The following is an 18,293-nucleotide window of genomic DNA, read 5'->3' on the forward strand; positions in this document are numbered from 1 at the left end:
TGTTAGTTCTTTTATCCGTTGTCCCTTCGATGCTGACCCCCTCTGTAAAACCCGATTTTCCGAATAAAACCCGATTTTGTTCGACCTTAGGCAATCGGGTTTTATGTTAAAACCTGAAAAACTCAATTGCAAAAAACCAGTTTCTTGGTTGAGCACGATTCACACGTCACAGTCGTCTAGCCAATCAGGTCATGGCCAGGGTTGTAGCCATCGCGATCAAGGTGGGGGGGAGAAGCGGATGGGATGCATCTGCATGAGAGCTACCCACGCTGTCGTCGCGGCGCTGCGATGCGTTGAACAGAGTCGAATGGAGGCACAGAGTTGCTGTCGCCGTAGCCGATGCCCACGTAGCACTCGTGGCAGCTCTACTCCCGTCCATGCCCGTCCCAGTCCGTTTCGCAGATGTGAGGACCATGGGTCCACTACCGCCGCTTTGCTGATTGCATGTAGCTGTTGGTTGGCACTGCACTGTCGAGCGTCCCGATGAGGCACCATGGATCCTGTGGCTGCTACTCGATGTGTTGCACTTGTGCTGAGGTCGAGCGACTTGGCTGTTGAAGCCGATGTGAATTCCGAAGTGCATTGTGGGTTAGACTGCTATCGTTCTAATCCTTCTAATCACCCAGCGAGCGCGATTGGTCTGCGCTCTTCATCTATCGTTCTACATGTATCTCCACAGCAACCTTTGGCTGTGGACAGGTTGTCGTTCATGGTGTCGTCGGGGTTCGTGCTTTGTTCAAGTGGGTTGGTCTTCCAGGGTCGTCGTGGCCGCTGTCGTGTGTCAACATCCTCAACAGGATGGAGACCACATGTCGTTGATAACTCTTTGCGATACGTACTAGTACTTCTCAACAGACATAGCGCGCCGCCTACAGCTCGCCAGCTCGAGTCGACGTTAAGATGCGGTGGCCGCCCGTGGCCGCACTGTCTGGCTCCATGTCGTCAATGGCATCGGCATCACTATCCAACGAATCCTCGTCACTGACATCGTCGTCACAGTCCAAGTCTTGGTTTTGGTCGCCAAGGTCACCCGACGTGCCGTCACTATGCAAAATGTGGTCCAGAGGGTCGTTGTGCGTGGTGGCTTCGCCGTCGGCTTCCAGCAAGGCGTGGTGGGTGCTGCTGTCATTTTCAATGTGCACCACGGTGCTGGTGCTCTGTGCTTTCTGCGTTGTCGTGACGACAACCGAAGCGACTGTGCCGACAACGGCCAACGCCAGTACCAATCCAAACGGTCGCTTTTCTACCACGATTTCACGCGACGTGCGGTCGCCCATGGGCGCGCGGCGTCCATCGCCGTCGTCCAGGTGCGAGGTGGTTAGAATCGACTGGTTTTCCATTGCCACTGCAACTTGGACACTGCGAGGACGACGCGGCAATTCGCGACAACGCCATGTGTACGTCGATCGTGGGTAGGCGGCACATGTCTCGGGTTCGGTCGGGCTTTTGCTGACAACTTGTCGCTCAATTCCAGCCGCGCGTTTGACGTGTGAAGTGGACGAGAGGATCGTCCGCAGCAGATTGTAGCGGTGTAGGCGGTCGACTGGCTGTGGTACTCTCGTTATGCTCTTGGACGGGAGCATTGCGCTCGATCAACGAGCTGCAGGGCTCGCAAGCAATGCCTATCTCTCGAGTGTGGAAGGAGATGTGGCCATCTCACGTACAGCGCCAGCGCATGAAGAACATCGCCTCGATCGATCGCGTCGCGGCGATGGTAAAGGAGACACTTGGCCCACAATGGTCGTTTCCATTAGTACATTTCCATTCAACTTGCCCTTTGTATACTGCATAGTCGGATTAGTACCACACCGCGATCAGCACCCTGCCCGAACTTTACCTACCGATTCCATTGCGGTAAGGTGGTCACTATGTGGAGTGCGACGCGATCGAAGTGGCGAGGCCGTTCACGGACGGTGCAAGACTCTGTGCTCTCCAAGCACAAAACTGTGCGCGCTCCAATGCCGTCCACACGACGGCTGCGACCAAGGAGACGGGTTATGCGGGTTATACTGCAGTAATTGGTCATCGAAAACCTGGCCCTTTTGACGAATCAGTGGTGCATAATTCAGTCGCACACTCAGCTCGACCAGACGCCGCCAGCACCACGGCCCAGCGCATAACTGAGCCAGACCTTTGCGCCACACGCAGCATGTCGACTCCAACGACCAGAGTGACACTGCGTCACAAAACGCGATGGAATCCGGATATGGTATCCGGAGTTTACCCTTGATAATCGAATAGATTTTCGATCCAACATCATGGCAAACAACAGCGCAGCAACGGTCGACTCGACAGAGCGCGAGACGCTTGCGCAGGAATGCATTGACCTCCTTGTACAGCATGGGTACCACCGCGCATCCGTCATTGAGATCCCGATCTTCGAGCGTGTCGTTGGGGGGCTCGTGTTTTGCCTCCAGAGCGAAGCGCTGACAACCGTCGACTGCGACATCTTGTTTCGCCCGGTGGCAACAGTGAAGGAGCGCGTGCGCGTAGCTGAAGCCATTTGCCACAGCTTCAATACGGCGCTCATGTCGTTTGCGACGGCAACCCCGTCGACGCCTTCGATGAAAGCGCTGACATTGAGTGTCCACGAGCTCCAAGGCGCCAACTACGCCAAGCTCAAGCTCGTGGTGGCGTGGCTCGTGCAGCACACACAAGTCAAGCTCAACACGCGCATCCAACAAGCCATTCTGACGCAGTGGAACGACCTCGGCACGACCTCCAGGGATTCCAGTGGGCAGCAGCAACGACGACTGCACGTGCCTTGGTATCGCGTCGCACGGCAGTCGAGATTTCGAGTTCGTTAAACTCCGTGATACCCAAGCTCATGACAAGGTGTCGTGTTGCTTGTAGCGCGACATGGCGGCCAAGACGGAGCAGGAGCGCATTCAACGATGTTTGCTGGAATACGGCGAAAAGCTAGCTGAGGCGCCGTCGATGGCGGCGTCCGAGGAAGCACGTCACGAAGACCAGGGGCCACGAACTCTGCTCAAAGACATTGCCAAGCAAGCAATGTTGATGCAGCATGAACGGTAGGACGTGCATTGATTTGAGTTACACCACAACAATGCGGTCAATGCTGGAGTGCACCAGCGGCGCCGCGGTTGGCAACAGTGGTGGCGACGTGACGACGGACGACTTTGACCGATTGTACAAGACAGCTGAACAAGAAGCAAGCGCTGCAGAGCAACGGGCACTTCAAGAGCAGCAGCGCCTCCAGGACGAGCTCTTGCAGCACGCTGCAACGACCCACGTATGGTCCAGACCAAGGCTTCGTCCATGAGGCAGCGGGGACAGCGAAATGTAACACTCGGATTTGGTGTAGGGCGATCAATGGAGCCACGCTGGCGTCAACACACAGGTGAGGTTTTACCTGCTTGGCTGATTGTTGGCGAGGGATCAAGTGGTCTGGTTGCGTTTGCGGTGGGCATGCTTGCGCCGAACGCACTGCATGCAAGTCGCTGACCGGTTCCTTTATAGACCCTCCAAGCTGCATCTCTCGTGTACGGCACCACGTCCGAAGCGATACGTGAGCATTTGAGGCAACAAGCTCAAGGCAACCCAGGATCGACGGCCGAGGCGTTTGGCTGGCTCGCCACCCAGCGAAAGCTGTCGCGGGACCGTGAACAGCTCATTCAAAAGGCCCGCGCACAAGTACGTTCGTTCAAGGCAATTCTGTTCAATACTGGTGTGGAAAGGAAGTGCAACTGGCCGCGGCCAAGACCGCCTTGCATGAAGTGGAGGAAGCGACGAAGCGCCTCGAGAGCGGCGAAGCCATGTCGTTGGCGTCGTTTCAAACGCTCGAGCGAAAACAAGAGCAGCTCGAGATGCGTGAAGCGGGCGTCGTCAACTCGCACGACCTGCTCCAACTTCGGGTTTGTTGAAATGAAGAGACTGCTCACAAGGACGATGTGGGTAGAGCCTTATCGCGCTCCACACGAACCTCAAGCTCCAGGAATCACAGTTTAAAGCGGCGTGCGCCGAGCAGTTGGCGGAGTTGCAGGTACGTCGTCGCCAGTCGCGGCGCTGCGTTTGGGGCCCCGGATGGACGGGGCCGAACACTCCTTCCGGCTCTGACTTCCTGGGTGAACCAGAGCCGGCGACAAGCGTTGACGTCGCAAAATGATGTGTCGGATGCCGTCGTGCAGGTGGAGCAGCAACATGAGCGGGCAACAAGCAAGGTACCAAATCGAATCGAGATCAGCTAACCGATGACGTGTTGGTGGCGCGTCCAGCGGAACGAGCTCAAGCGAGCAGTGGCCAAGGAATCCCAGGCGGTCGTGGCCGTCATGCGTAAAATCGACGACATTCCCAGTCGAAGCGAATTGATTCAGTACGAGAAGCGGTTTGCCGAGCTCTACGACGAGGTTGGTGTCGCTTTGTTCGTGGCCGATGCGGCGAGCGAAGCCGCGCCGTGCGTGCTGATTCTCTGCATCGGTCGTCATCCAGGTGGCCCTCACGCTTGACGAGACGCGAAAGTACTACTCGATCTACAACAGCCAAGAAACCACTCTCGAGTTCCTGGACAAGGAGGTCCGTTCGTCGGCGCAGGGCACGTCCGTGCCATGTCGCGTGAGCTCATGGGCTTGCCTGAGATGATTGTGGGCACGTAGGTGGCCCTCATCGACAGCATCAACGAGAACTTTGAAGTCGCCCTCGCGTCGCCCGATACAACCGACCTCTTTTTTGGTCAAATGCATACAATTATTGCCAACGTGCAAGAGAATGTGAAGAAGCAGGAAGCAAACGTCGCCGCGCGTCAGGTGGTCGTCGACACACTGGATAGCAAGTATCAACTGGTACGTTGTCCTGGGGGAGGTTGCAGGGCGCCGCTAACGATGCATCGTGGGGTAGCTCGTCGAGAGGCAGCAGGCGTACCTGGCGGCGATTCGCGAGTTTCAGAAAGAATGTGAGACGAACGCCAAGCTGACAAACCACATCGATACGCTGCGGATGACGGCTCCAGCCATGTAGCTGACAGCAAGAGCCGTGGCGGCTGCGCCGCATGCTCTAGCCACTTGGCGAGAGTGGCATGCAGAAGTCTGTGCCATCTAACAACCTCGTCATGTCCTCTCCCACCTGCTGGCTTGCTCAAGATGCACCTACAGGTGCATGGGACCGTGGCATCCTCGACGTTGGCGACGTACTGTGATGTGCGAGAACTTGTGGGCTTGGCTCTGCCGAGGCCGTGGACGTGAGCTGCAGCTAAATTTGTTTTTGTTGCAAGCACCGAGCATCGTGCGCCAATTGCGTCGCTGCAGATGCATCCATGGTGTGTGCGGCCGAAGGTCCGAGCGAATGGACTTGAGGCAAGTACCTCAACGGATACATCCACAGTGCCGTGGGAAGTGTCATCGACACGCAATGGACACGATCGCCGAGTGATCCAGCAGACGCAGCAGCCATTCCGCTAGGTCATTGCTGTGCGAGCGGCCATGAAAAATACACCTCGAACGACGTCGTGCACGATGGCAGCACGTGGTGTATGCAACCACTTCGACAGGTTGGACGACGGTACTGCTGGGGAGAACGAATGCTAAGCGCGTACAGGGCTACGATGCTAGCGACTTGTGCGACACGATGCGATGTCATCCCATGAATGACGTCGGGTGGCCTGGCAGACGTAGCAACAAGGTCAGGATTGAATCGAGCATGTTGGGGGTGGTCAAAATGCCCCCGACGCTACGTGGAAACGCCCCCTATTTCGTCGGCATGGGGGCAAGGGCCATGCTGCGATGGTGGTGCGGGATGTCTCCTCGAAGCATGGCATGGTCATGGGACGTGCGAAGCAGGACCACAATCGCGTCGAGAGTTGCTTGGGTTTTCTCGGCTTCTTCGGTCAGCCGCGCGTCGAGGCGCTTTTGCAACGCGTGGACTTGGCTGGTCAAGTCGCCCACGTGGTCGAGGCACTTTTCCAGCGCCCGTTCGATCTTGCGCACGGTGTCGTCGGTTGTGTCGTCCGCGTCCGCGTCGTCGTCCTTGACGTGCATCGTCTTGGCAAACGTGAGAAGGCCGTGGGTTTTGGTTTTCTTGGCCTTGGCCTGGCGCCGCGTTCGCAGCCGTAGCCAGTGCGGCATCATGATTTCGGCGCGCAGGATCGACTCGGCGTGATTCAACACGACTTGGTCGTTGACGCGCTCGAGGACGTTCTCGGCCGTCATGGACAGCACGGCCACGAACGCGTTGAGGAGCACGATAGCCACGACAAGGTACTGGAGCATGATAAAGACCGAGATGAAGAGCTGGCGGGGGTATTCGTTGCCGAGGACAACGTCCAGGTTGAGCTGGCCAAAGATAATCAAGTACGTTGTGAGGAATGTGTCGCCAAACGACTCGAAGCCTGCGCTGCCTTTGAGCAGCGCAAAGTAGGCGCACGTGAGGCCCATTTGAAACACGGCGTACATCATGAGAAAGTGCACGACGTCGGGCACCATGTTGAGCACCATCGTGATCATCGGCCCCGTCGACTCGTTCACGCGCAGGACGTGGAGAAAATTGATCCAGAGCAGCAAGCTCGTGACGGCGTACAAAATCGCTTGCCACTCGCCATGGCTGGCCATGGCAATCCACCCGAGATCCAACGGCGTTTCAAACACAACGATGCACCACAGCACCGCCGCCTTGACAAAGTGCCACTTGACGCGAACGTACCGCTTGGGCGACCCGCGGTACTCGAGCCCTTCGACCGCCAAGAATGCGACCGACAGGACCCACCGAATGACCAAGTTGATGTGGTAGAATGCCGTCGCGGCACTGGCCGTCGACTCGCCGATCGATTCAAACACGACGAGGGCCGCGATGGACGCCACCAACAGCGCCCCCGATGCCAAGACCGCTCCAATGCAAAACGCGACGACTTTATCCTTCAGTACGAGTCGTTTCGTGGCGAGCGACGACATGGCGTGGGGGCGGGGAGTGACTTGCCGCCGCAGCGTGGAATTCGAGCGCACAAAGGTGTAGGCGAGGCTCGAGCTGCGCCGCACGAGCGTGTCAGGCACAAGGAACGAAACCAATCGCGCACGCATCGACGGCTTGGGTGGGAGGCTCGCGCCGGCCCCGGGTCCCGTCATCTTGGCAGGGTTCAGAAAACTCGCGCTCTGCAGCGTCTTCTTCAGGTGGCGGTACCGCAGCGACGCGTAAATCGCGCCCGACGTAAACACAAACAACCAAGTCCATGCAAACACAAGCAGGCAGTACCGCGGCTTTGTGAATTCGACTTGCACATTCGACAGCGACACGCACATGGTCGTGGCAAACAGGAGGAAGATCGACCCAAACAGCTCGACAAAGTACATGGTCCTGCCAAAGCTCTAGCGGCACATGAGTGGCCATGATCGACGTTGCGGCACCGGACGGACCTTCCACTTTAAGTGCACGATGCGCGAGATCACGACGTGGCTGAGGCACGTGATGCAGTAGCTCCGCTTTTCCTTGTCGCCGCGGTTGTATGCTTCGACGATGCTCGCCAGCGCGCTCTTCTCGACGGCGTACGCGTCGCCGTACATGTCACCGAGCTACAAGCCCGTGGTCCACGCGCCCACGTTCGTCGGCACGGACATGGATGGCCAATACGGGCATACCTTTGGAAATGCCCATTCGGTGCGCCCGCAATTCCATGACACGGCAACTTTGAACCCGTCCAAGAACGCCCAGGCGTACTCGGGCGACTCGCGCAAGATCGAGGCAAACATGTCGTCGTTCCAAATCGGCTCGCGCTCGTGGTCGAGGTCCGTGTGGTTGTTGCGTGGCGTGTACTTGGCCAAGTTGAGGCCGTTGGCCAGCGGGATCGCGTCGCTCTCGAGCAGGAGGTTCAGCGGATACAGACCAAAATCGTCCTAGCCACACACACGCTGGCTAACCATGCGAATAATGTCGACGGTGCCGGGCGAGAGCACTCGGCCGAATGCAGCGACAGAATTGGTTGATGCAGGCGTCGGCCCGCTCGCACGTACCTTCATCAGCCCTGCGTGCCGCCCGGACCACGGATTTCCATTCAAGAGGACGTAGGCGTCGACGGCGCGGTTCGCGGCGGCCACATGGAGGGGCGTGCGGCCCTGGTTGTTTTTCGCGATCGCAAACCGGGCATACCCCCCGTCTTTGGTGAACGATTCCAGGAGATCCACGTGGTTGTGCATTGCCGCGTCGTGGAAGATCGTGTCGCCTGCCAGGTTGGGAACGATCAAGGCGCCGGCGGCGAGGAGCATGTGGACCGTGTCGATGTGGCCGCGTGTGGCGGCCATGTGGAGGGGCGTGCGCATGTTGCCGTTGATCGCGTTCACGTTGGTTCGTTTGTGCGTGAGGAGGTACTCGACAACGTCCTGGCGGTCGTTCTCGGCGGCATAATGCAACGGCGTGCGGCCATTTTTGTTGGGAATGTCAACGCCTACGTGCAAGTGCTCGACGAGGTGGCGGACGACGCCGAGCGTCCCCGCGCGCGCTGCGTCGTGCAGCGCAGTGCACCCGAATCCATCTGTCGCGAGCACATCCAAACCTTCCTTTGACAAGAGCTCGATCGTGGCGACGTGGCCCCCATGCGCCGCAGCGTGGAGCAGCGAGCGGTTGTTCGCACCCTATTCGAGCATCAATGCCATCGTGCGACGTCGCGCGCTCGAAGCGGATGCACACCACCTTTTCGTGGATGTGGACGCCGTCCCGAAGAAACTCGCGCACGACTGCGGACGTCAGGTTGGGGACGGTTTGCACAAGGTAGTGCAAGAGGGTGTCCCCAGGTCGAAGCGTCGACGACGCGTCGCCGCCGCCCGCATCGGGGGCCTCGTATCGAAGCCGCAGCGACGTCAAGTATCGAATCTCCTTGACCATATCGGCTTCGTCTCTAGCGCCAGCGACGGTGCCAACGCCATCCATCTGCACAAAACACGTACTTGTCCACAAGGTTTTCCCGAATCGTGGCAAACTCGTCTGCGTCCGCCAGCTTCCACTCGTGAACGACTTGGCTCAACGAGTCTTGAATCACGTCGAGATCGTCGACATCCTGGCTGTAGTCGGTCCGCAGGTCGGACACACTGTATCGAGCCCGGCGACTGGCCTTTCGCGCGGCCGCTTCGTCTTGGCTCATCACGGGGGCGACTGCCGACCCCCCTCCTTGCGCAGACGGCGGGCGCGTTGCGGGGACGTCGGCAAACGTGTGACACGATTGCATCATCCTCCGGCGGGTCCGACGGCCCGACACGACCACGCGATACCACTGCTGCAGCGCCTTGGCGACCTTCTTCTCGGGTGCCGACCCCGAGTCGTACAGCGCACGATACAAAATGCTCCGGTCGTTGTTGTTGAACCGTGGGTTGAACACGGCGAACCAGAGCTGGATGTGATGCGCTGCGTTGGAGAATCGCATGTGCTCCTCGGTCGACATCATGGTCAAGTACGTGTGCACGACGCGCATGCCGCCGTCCTCGTCCTCCATCATCGCGTCGCCGCCTTCGTTGGTGGGCGCGCGGCGTTGACCACCGCAGCCACTGTCCCGCGGTCGGAGAAACTCGCGCTCTGACGTGGCCTCGAACGGTTTCGCCGACGTGCGGGACCGTTTCGGAATCGGTTACGGTCGACTCCAGCATGGAAACGCACTCGACAAGCCTCCACAATTCGTACGACTGGGGAGACAGCGGTCCCGGTTGACGCGCGTTGCGACCTGCTAGCGCAGAACTTGAATGCCTTTGCCAGCGAGTGGCAAGACCTGCGGATTGTCGTGGATGCATGTGCTTGCGCAGCGTTCAATGCAAAGTGATGACGCATCGCATCGACGACAGACCGATGGCCCAGGTCAAGGTTGAACCAGCACAGGTTGGCTTGGCCATTTCGATAGCGACCTTTGTTTTTGCCCTGGCAGGGGTATGGAACCAAGTCGTGATGGAGAGTCGTTCGTGGTCGCTGGCGCATGGATGACGTTTGGATCGACGTGGTAGTTGTTTTCACACATGCATGGCGACATGAGCCGCTGCTGTGTGAGTGGACGTCATGCATACGTGAATCCTTTGCTTTGCCCGTTTGCGTACTCAGCACAAGGATGGAGCGTTGCCGTTCTTGTGTCGGCCAGCGATACGGGTCGCAAGAGTACAATGCCCAGTCATAGCTGCACGAATAGATTTCCCTTGCTTCGGATAAATGCTGACCATCGTCTGCATGCTGCATCCCCCCCCGCCATGACCCTCGCCTTCATAACGAGTGTCCCCTCAACGAAAGACTAATGTCTTCCACATCGAACGACATGAACTGCACGAGCTGCCTCGTGGTCAAGAGCATTCAACTGCCGACAACACTCGGCACGCTGTTTCGGTCCGCCCCGCGCAACTCCTGTGCATTGGATGACCGGTTGCTGTTGGAGGCGCCGAGGTAACATGGAGAGTTTTGTGGGGTCTGTATGTCATGGATGCGTTGGTTTGCCCAGGCCTTATGGCACGTGCAAGTACATGGGGAGCATCGCCGATCCCGTTGACATGAGAGCACCCCACGAGGACAGGTCCAAGTTCCAGGCTCTTCCTCTTCGACGACGAAGCGTCTCCGTTGTTTGAGTGCGGCGAGAGCGCCGACCTGTGATCCAGCCATACACAGAGTGAAAGCAGTGGCCAACCCGGCATCGTCCTGTCGATCGTCTACCAATCCAAAACGGAGGCAGCAGCCAAGCGTTCCGCACGTGCTTGTTGCAGGAAGTTGGCGACTCTATTTGCATTGCCCCGCATACCACGACAAGAGCACCAAGCCACAGTCACCCCGACAAGAATCCCATGTCGCCAGAATAAAAGCAGCGCTTCGGTCCATGAGCGACACGACCGCTCGCTTTTCGTTTGACGTTCACGGACGCCTCATTGCTGAAGCCTGCGACGACAACAAACCAAAGGACTATTCACCCAGGGACTCGATGGACGTCATTCCCTCCTCGAGTCGGTCAAGCCCTCACGCTCCACGACAAAACACAAGTCGATGCCACCACCTCGGCGGCGTGACCGGGCCAAAGATCTTGTTTCGCATCGCCCCGGTAGATTGTACTACCAGTATAAGCATCCAACACAGCCCCAAGCGCGGTGGGGACGACTGCGACGTCTTGATATGATGCAGGGTCAACAGGCTTTCTGACAAGAGCGCATCGTAATGATGCAGAGGGTATGTTGTGAGTGGCCATCGTCAGCGTGGTGTGTGGACGATGGGGCTCGCAATCCATGATCTTCAAGTGAAGCCGTGCATGTCGTGCAAGCAGTCGAGACCGTTCCTTGCTAGCCCCTTGATCCGTGCGGTTGGTGCGACGGCTCGCGACCACAGATGAATGCGAAGTTCCATCGTGGACCTGCCGCGGGCGGACGGGTGTAAGCGAGTGGTTCTAGAACGACTGGTGGGAAAGTTCTGACAGGAACGACGTGCAGAAGTTGTGGGTGGGGTTGCCGTGCGGCGTGAGCTAGGACAGGATGCAATGGGCCTCCTCTTGGCGACAAAGTTTATCCGTGTGGAGCTGTCGACCTCGCCATGTGCCTACCACCAGTTGTTCCAACACGTTAGGCGCAAGAGATCCGCAGTATGTCGATTCCGTAGAGGCGAGGTCGAACGTAACTTTGCCGCAATAGCATGCCCGCGCGCCAGTGTCGGTGCGTGTGGATGGCTGGGACTGAAAAATTGGGGGGACGTGGTTGGCCCAGCCAGCTCGCCTTGGCCGCCGCTGCAGGCATCCTATGCTTTGGCACTCGATCGTGGTGCCTTTCGGTTCGCAGAGCACGCCGCCTGACCGACTACTCTGGTCGTGCATTCGGTTCGATTCGTAGCCACGTGTCAACATTGCACGCGTATCGCACGCCATGCACTCAACGCCGCGCCCGTAGTACACCATTCCCACCGCGAATCGAGGACCCGTGCATGGGTCGGTCTAGCTGCTTGCCGCCGCCTCGGCGTTGCCGAAAATGCTAGTGTGGGGCACGAAGTCAATGCGAGCCATCCATGCCTCGCCGCCTGCGCGTCCCGCACTCACGGGCATTCTGTGGCTGCGAATCCTCGTCTGGCCCACACTGTGGTACGCGGACGTGGCTCGTTTGCTTGCATAGCGTGACGTACCATCCCCCGCCCACCAGTGAGTCGTGATGGATGCCCCAAAACTCAGGCGCTGACTTGGGGTGTACATCATGGCACGTCTGCGCACCCACCCAAGGGCCAACAAACTCATTCGACCTACCACAGTCCATGCATTTGTGCTTCATCGTGGCAGCCACGCTGCTGTCCTCAACATCATCGCGATGCCGTCGCAGGAGTGTCGCCAAGTGATGGCGGCGGCTCCCCCGCAGCTAGGTGACGCCGCCGTTGACCGGCTCATTCGCGACGCTGCGTCGTCGTCGTCGTTTGAGTTTGTCAGGCGAGTGGATGGCATCGATGTGTATCACAGCCCCCGCGACCACAGCGTCCGAGCGGTGACGGTCGTGTCCGGCACCGTCGAGTCCCTCGTGCGGTCGCTGGCCGCCGAGGGAAGGTCGAACCAAGGATTTCGCAAGCGCATGTTCCAGTCCTTTTATGGATCGTTCGTGGACGGCGAGCGACTGCAGGAGGAGGACGCGACCGGTGGATCGGTATGCTGGCTAGGCCTCCACCACGAATGCCATGCGTACGACATGACGCTCTTGGCACGGACATTCGTCGCCGATCCGTGGCCTACCACTCGACACGACCGCCAGCCCACTCATCTGCGTGTTGGCGGACAAGTGTGGCAATCGGTGAACGTGCCACGACGGGTTGGCAAGCCCCGATCGACGTTTACGCGCCTCGTGCTGGCCTCATGCGGGTTTGTCGTGCGGCCCATAGAGTTGGTCGATTCCACCCACGCGATGTGCACGGTCTCGTTCGTGTTGCAAGTCGAGCCCGTTCCCAACCACCACGACCTCGCGCTCTGGTTTGTACAATTGGCGCACTCGGCCACCCTCGCGTTTGCCACGAACTTGCAAGCGATTCTGCCCAAGTCGCTGTGGACGCACAACTCGTACTGTAACCTGTGTTTTACATCGTTCCGTGTGCTGTTTCCGAGGCGGCACCACTGCCGCCTCTGCGGCCATGCCGTCTGTGCCAAATGCGCCATGTTTGTGCCAGCGGCAGTGCTGGCCGCTGCTCACGTTCTCGATGTCCCTCATAATCGGACTCGAGTCCGCACTTGCACCCACTGTGCCGCTGGAAATGTTCGCGGCGCGTTTGCGGTGGAGCGCTGCCCATGGACGTCGCACAAACCCAAGACGGCCGGCAACTCGCGTCATCTCGAAATCATGAACAAGCCACCAACTCTTTCGCTGGGAGACCACACAGACGCATCATCGACAGTGGTCTCCCCCACGTCGGTGCATGTCAAGTCGCCGTCATTTTGGGACATTCTGGACGGCATTCCGATTCTCGAGTCGGCGAAACCATCGCGCGATGCGCCCACAAGACTTGTCGAGTCGTATCCAGCAGCTCCACCACGGCAACAGCCCCGTGCGCCTTGCCTCTTTCGCATCTCGCCGTCCGAGTGCACATTAGTGTATTTTTCTCGTCCAGGTGCATCTTGATAGCTGTCGTTGCCAGCGCTTCCAGGCAGCCCTTCCGCGGCAATCGCATGACATATTGTACCATGGGGGGGTAGCTCAGGCTAAGTTCCCTGTAAGGACCTTGCCAGTTCGAGCGATGAAACTTTGCTTGGGTCGACGGCCGACTACTACAGATGCGCCACAGGTCGGCACAAGGCAACGCTCTTGACAGGCGCAGCAGGGTCGACGTGACGAAAGCAGAGACGTTGTCCTACTCCAGTTGAACTCGCGGAAGTGACAGCAGACCTGCATACTCTATAGCGGCCGACCGGATTACCGGGGTGTAGTCGAGCTCTGCATGATGTCCCTCGTCAATTGCATTGTGTTGCCCCTACGGCGAGACATGACGGCAACCAAGTCGAGCGCATGGTCAAACCTTTCCATGCATGTGGCGCGTAGCACGGACTCGACGACGGGGGGACCTGTCGCGATATTAGAAGACGACTCCCGGTGCCTGGCATCGCGACGGGTGAGCGCGATTCGATGGGCTGAGTAGAGTTCCAACCTATTGGGGGGAGTCGGTTTGAAGCTGCAGCAGATTCGAGTCGTAGGCAGTACTCAGTGTTTCGCCACGGCCATCGGGATTTCGTCCTTCAAAACTCGTCCACCGCGGCCCCCACCAACCCGCCGCCCGTCAACACTGACTTGTGCTGGCGCGTGGGCGGTGCATGTCGGTCCAGCAGCTCGAAACGTCCCCAGCCAACACGTTCGAGTGTGGCCGGTAAGTGCACACGTTGAGCATGATGGTTCTCGACTTGCAACGTGAAAAAACAATGCCGAACTGGATGGATGCACCACTCAAGAGGCTGCTGTCTTCGGCCCCACTTGTGCGCTTGAATGCAGTCATCCCCTCAGTCAAGTCTTAAGCCCTGAACGAAGAAACTCGCAGTGCGCAGCAACGAATCGAAGCTCTGCCCCGTCGTTGTACACGAGTTCTTAGTTTGGAACGATTGGTCTGGCACGACTTCCCGACGTGCCCCTGGCACACAACATGCAGTCGTCGCCGTGCCTGCGTTGTGGCGATATTTCCCACCACCGGCTCGAGACAGCCTCAGCAATGTGGCACACATTGTTCGAGCTTCGTGTTGGTCGTCCCGCCGTTGGGCCGAATGTTGTGCGAAGCCATCTTCGGCCACCCTGCCAAGATGACAACTACAAGCCCAACTGCGGAGAGAATCCCCTTGTGAAGACATGCTTGGGGGGACGCCCGTACCTCCGCATTCCAAGACAAGTATTCGCTGTGGGGGACTTCATCCCGTGCTTGGGCAGCAGAGAAGTTGGAGGGGGGGGGCATGTAGGTGGACCACACTCTCTGATTTGTCCTGGAACACTGCATTGGCGCGCGTACAACAGAGTGGTCCTAGCAGTACAGGCCGACCTTCCGCTCCTACTGGCTTTCTTGGCGCATCTTCCATAACGCTATCTCGCTCTTGGCTCGTTGATGGACACAAAGGTTGCACGTCACAAGCGATGGATTGTAAAGTTGTGCCCGCCCCAGTGGCAAACAACTTTCCACGTTTCAGTCGGTGTGCAGGCATTCAACAACCACAACTAGTGCCCCTATTCGTCGTGCCCGACACAGCGCATTTTGTTCTGATGTAGCCCTCGGCCGCTTGAACAAAGCAAGCCACTCCCTGCGCTGTTGCGGCACTCTAACGTCGACATGACGACGTTTGCCGACTGCACCACCAAACTCACCCTGCGCGGCAAAGGTGAAAGCAAATGAAGGGCTTGTGTAGCCTTCCAACGACGACGTTTACGGAGCGACGGCGGATGGCCACAACGTGATGCGTGGAATCCATTGTGCGAAAAGTCGACGATCATGATGGTATTTTGAAGTTGTGAACGCGAATCGATGGCCATCCATCCCAAGATGCACCACGTAAACCCTCTTCCCCACCGTCTTCCTGGCATTACTGACTACTTTGCCATCAAGTCGAAGCGACTTGGGCTTGCGATAGCAGCAAGCCCATGTGGGAATTCGCGCTACAACCTAGCTCGTCCGATCGCGCCAGCGGTGTAGACGCATGGCTGATGCCTCGACGCTGTGCGAGCGCCGGCACCAACCACTCAACTCGGTTGACGATGCGGCAACCCGCATGGGCCACCCCACTTTTCGCACCACGGTATTCGCTTGGCTTCGTCGTACGATGGCGGCGGGGTTTTGCCTGATCGTCGTCGAGTCTGTATAATTGAATATATTATAGATTATAACAGGAAGACCGTGCCGTTTCCAACGTGAATCAAAGTTTCAAGGACACCACCTCGATCCGAGACATGCTGGCTCAGGTAGCTATGGGCGTATTTGGGCTCGCAGCCGTGTGGGCTGTGGCGCTGCGCATCGTGTTCGGCCCGGGCGAGGAGGAGGCAAAGGAGCGTATGGACGTGCGTCCACTGAGCCTCGAGCTGGCGCTTCTCAAGCAATTCCATCGGGATGTCGAGTACGTTCAACGGAACGGTCGCAGGCTGTACACGCAATGGTGGACACCGTCTACGCCGACGCCGAAGGGCGTGGTGCTTCTAATGCATGGCATGAACGGCCACAGCGGTCGTTTGACTCCGTTTTTCGACACCCTTCTTCGCGACGGGTGGATTCCAGCTGCGTACGACACGCACGGATTTGGTCGAAGTTCCGGGCGGCACGGCCACGTCACGTCGATCTCCGACCTGGCCGACGACGCGATTTTCGTGGTTCGACACTTTAAAGAACGATTCCCGAACGCTCCATTCTTCCTCGTTGGCGGGTACGATGCGTTGGATGTATTCGTGGCTAACACGGCACGAGCGATGTAGCTCGATGGGTGGTTTGACCGCCGTGCACGTCGCGTTGAAGTTACAAGCACAAGGCGCATCCAATCTCTTGTCAGGAGTGATCTTTCATGCACCAGCGCTGCATGTTGCCGCCGACGTCCGCCCGCCTGCGCAGGTTGAGTTTGTTGGACGGTTGTTGGTCCAGCTGGCGCCGAAACTTCCGCTGTTGCCGTCCGTGGATGCACCACCGCCTGCGAACGGTCCAGCGCAGGTTATTCCTGAGGAGGAAGATGCTTTGTTTTACGATGGGCGCCTTCGGTTGGGCACGGGACTGGCGGTGCTTGCCGGCATCGGCCAAGTGGCATCGCAGCTCAACAAAGTGGCATTGCCTCTCTTGGTGCAGCATGGCGAATCCGACTTGGTCGTCCCCCACGACGCGTACGTATAGCGTGTGCAATGCTCCCTCATCCATTTGCCCATGCTACCGTAGGTCATGTCACTTCGTCCATGTTGCCGCGTCCAAGGACAAAACCTTGAAGTTATACCCTGGCGGTGGGCACTTGCTGTGGGCCGAGTCCGAAGCTGTGTCTGGACCCTTCTTGCGAGACATGCTGGCATGGGTGAATGCACGTGTGTAGCGCGTGAAGGTCAGCGTGCTGCTCGTCTTGAATGCGCATGTGGCTCGGTGGATCGTCGGGGTTTCGGGGTTGTGGCAATGTTTTCGATTGGTTGAAAACAATTCGTTGAGCCAATCAAAGTGAACGTATGAATGGATTTCAAAATCATGGAGCCAGTCAATTGTCAGGACGAGAAAATCAACCAAGTTGATGTGGTCGCGCATCGACGTGACAGTGAAAACCACTGGCACCCTGGGAAGGCCAGCGATCCACTGGATGCAACCAACGCCGTGGACAAGTTCCAGGGCTGGTAGCGTGATGGCCAAGTAAGAGCTGAAGGTACATCGAAGGATGTTAGGCATTAGTCGATCCTAGCCGGACGTAGCCAGCTTTGGAGGGGGCTGGTTTCCGTGGCAAGAACACGAGAAGCATGAGCACGCACAAGGGTTTGATCACGTCGAGATTCTGCAGCGGCGACGAGATGGCGCGAGTTGTGTCGCCTTTGCAGGTCGACGCCACGTGAAGCGTCGATCGGATGTGATCCGCTCCTTGGCATGCAAAGTACACCGCAGCGGTGACGGCGATCGACGCGATGTTGCGCATACGCCGGGGGGAGTCTTCGCCAACACGTTGCAATACGTTGCGCATGCGGTGGCCGTAGTACGGAAATAGCCCGACGGCAAGCACCGACACAGCCGCCACACCGGCTTGGGTAGCCGAGCGTAGCCAACACAAAGAGTCGGTGGCGTGGCTCGCGATTGACGAGTTGATGCTTCCACTAGCAGAAAAAGCCATGGCAGCACCAAACACAACGGTGTCGCTTGTATACGCAAGACCCGACATGGTCACATATGCGATGACTGCAACTGGCGCAGTCGTCGTGCGCAACTCGTCCATCCTGCGACCGTTGTGAGTACGCTATCCATCTTAAGCGCGGGGCATTACGCACCGTTTTGCAATTACGGACCAATTGTACATGATGAGCAGGTATGCTGCGACAAAGCAGTTATCTCCAAGCATCGCCGCAGCAGAAGATTGTGGGCTTGGCGGCAAGAGTAGCGCACTGGAAACCTCTCCGACCGATCCGACAATGATGCATGTGTACAACGCCACAGCTGCGCGGTCGCGAATCCAATTGAGCCACAGTCTGTACACCCCCAATACTGCGAGGGGCACGTACAGCCCAAGGAGCCAAGCCCGCGGGGTCGCCGTGGAGTCCATCCAAGTTGGTGGGGCACCCCGCAAGACTGGTGGAATGGCAGGTTGCAACAAGAAGATCTAAACACCTCCATCATTTGATGCTAGTTCAGACAATATTAAATGTGATAGACTTGGTTCAACCCATCGATTTTACGCGAAACTTTTAAACCGATGGATGCTGAAA

The 18,293-nt window shown here is 58.1% G+C and overlaps 7 protein-coding genes across 9 annotated transcripts; 4 read left to right on the forward strand and 3 right to left on the reverse strand.

Moving 5' to 3' along the window:
- Window positions 1-56: 56 nt before the first annotated feature.
- H310_13284 (hypothetical protein) lies at window positions 57-658 on the forward strand. The gene has a single exon (XM_008880723.1). The coding sequence runs from the start codon at window positions 104-106 to the stop codon at window positions 485-487; it is 384 nt and encodes a 127-aa protein (XP_008878945.1). The 5' UTR covers window positions 57-103; the 3' UTR covers window positions 488-658.
- Window positions 659-775: 117 nt separating this feature from the next.
- H310_13285 (hypothetical protein) lies at window positions 776-1,770 on the reverse strand. The gene has a single exon (XM_008880724.1). The coding sequence runs from the start codon at window positions 1,581-1,583 to the stop codon at window positions 870-872; it is 714 nt and encodes a 237-aa protein (XP_008878946.1). The 5' UTR covers window positions 1,584-1,770; the 3' UTR covers window positions 776-869.
- A 481-nt stretch (window positions 1,771-2,251) lies between these two features.
- H310_13286 lies at window positions 2,252-5,227 on the forward strand. Of its 2 annotated transcripts, XM_008880725.1 has the most exons (12): window positions 2,252-2,798; window positions 2,854-3,032; window positions 3,094-3,253; window positions 3,326-3,361; window positions 3,481-3,654; window positions 3,699-3,875; window positions 3,920-4,003; window positions 4,095-4,181; window positions 4,236-4,367; window positions 4,450-4,533; window positions 4,614-4,799; window positions 4,855-5,227. In XM_008880725.1, exons 1-12 carry the CDS (start codon window positions 2,259-2,261, stop codon window positions 4,972-4,974), a joined length of 1,959 nt encoding a protein of 652 aa, XP_008878947.1. In that variant the 5' UTR covers window positions 2,252-2,258; the 3' UTR covers window positions 4,975-5,227. The 2 variants fall into 2 exon arrangements, with proteins under 2 accessions (XP_008878947.1, XP_008878948.1); XM_008880726.1 differs by having other exon boundaries at window positions 4,450-4,799.
- Window positions 5,228-5,635: 408 nt separating this feature from the next.
- Window positions 5,636-9,528, reverse strand: H310_13287 (hypothetical protein). Its single transcript, XM_008880727.1, has 6 exons — window positions 8,883-9,528; window positions 8,629-8,833; window positions 7,953-8,570; window positions 7,581-7,835; window positions 7,359-7,514; window positions 5,636-7,310 (listed from the first exon to the last, which is right to left on the reverse strand). The coding sequence occupies exons 1-6, from the start codon at window positions 9,425-9,427 to the stop codon at window positions 5,700-5,702; spliced, it is 3,390 nt and encodes a 1,129-aa protein (XP_008878949.1). The 5' UTR covers window positions 9,428-9,528; the 3' UTR covers window positions 5,636-5,699.
- Window positions 9,529-12,122: 2,594 nt separating this feature from the next.
- On the forward strand, window positions 12,123-13,523 carry H310_13288 (hypothetical protein; the record flags this gene model as incomplete). Its single annotated transcript, XM_008880728.1, has 1 exon — window positions 12,123-13,523. The coding sequence occupies one exon, from the start codon at window positions 12,123-12,125 to the stop codon at window positions 13,521-13,523; it is 1,401 nt and encodes a 466-aa protein (XP_008878950.1).
- Window positions 13,524-15,791: 2,268 nt separating this feature from the next.
- Window positions 15,792-17,099, forward strand: H310_13289. 2 transcript variants are annotated; one of them, XM_008880729.1, is made up of 3 exons: window positions 15,792-16,285; window positions 16,335-16,730; window positions 16,783-17,099. In XM_008880729.1, exons 1-3 carry the CDS (start codon window positions 15,819-15,821, stop codon window positions 16,928-16,930), a joined length of 1,011 nt encoding a protein of 336 aa, XP_008878951.1. In that variant the 5' UTR covers window positions 15,792-15,818; the 3' UTR covers window positions 16,931-17,099. The 2 variants fall into 2 exon arrangements, with proteins under 2 accessions (XP_008878951.1, XP_008878952.1); XM_008880730.1 differs by having other exon boundaries at window positions 16,335-17,099.
- A 144-nt stretch (window positions 17,100-17,243) lies between these two features.
- On the reverse strand, window positions 17,244-18,179 carry H310_13290 (hypothetical protein). Its single transcript, XM_008880731.1, has 2 exons — window positions 17,859-18,179; window positions 17,244-17,807 (listed from the first exon to the last, which is right to left on the reverse strand). Exons 1-2 carry the CDS (start codon window positions 18,128-18,130, stop codon window positions 17,264-17,266), a joined length of 816 nt encoding a protein of 271 aa, XP_008878953.1. The 5' UTR covers window positions 18,131-18,179; the 3' UTR covers window positions 17,244-17,263.
- Between the last annotated feature and the right edge of the window lie 114 nt (window positions 18,180-18,293).

Source organism: Aphanomyces invadans (genome assembly GCF_000520115.1).
Source record: "Aphanomyces invadans strain NJM9701 unplaced genomic scaffold supercont1.49, whole genome shotgun sequence".
Classification (NCBI taxonomy): Eukaryota; Oomycota; class Saprolegniomycetes; order Saprolegniales; family Verrucalvaceae; genus Aphanomyces; species Aphanomyces invadans.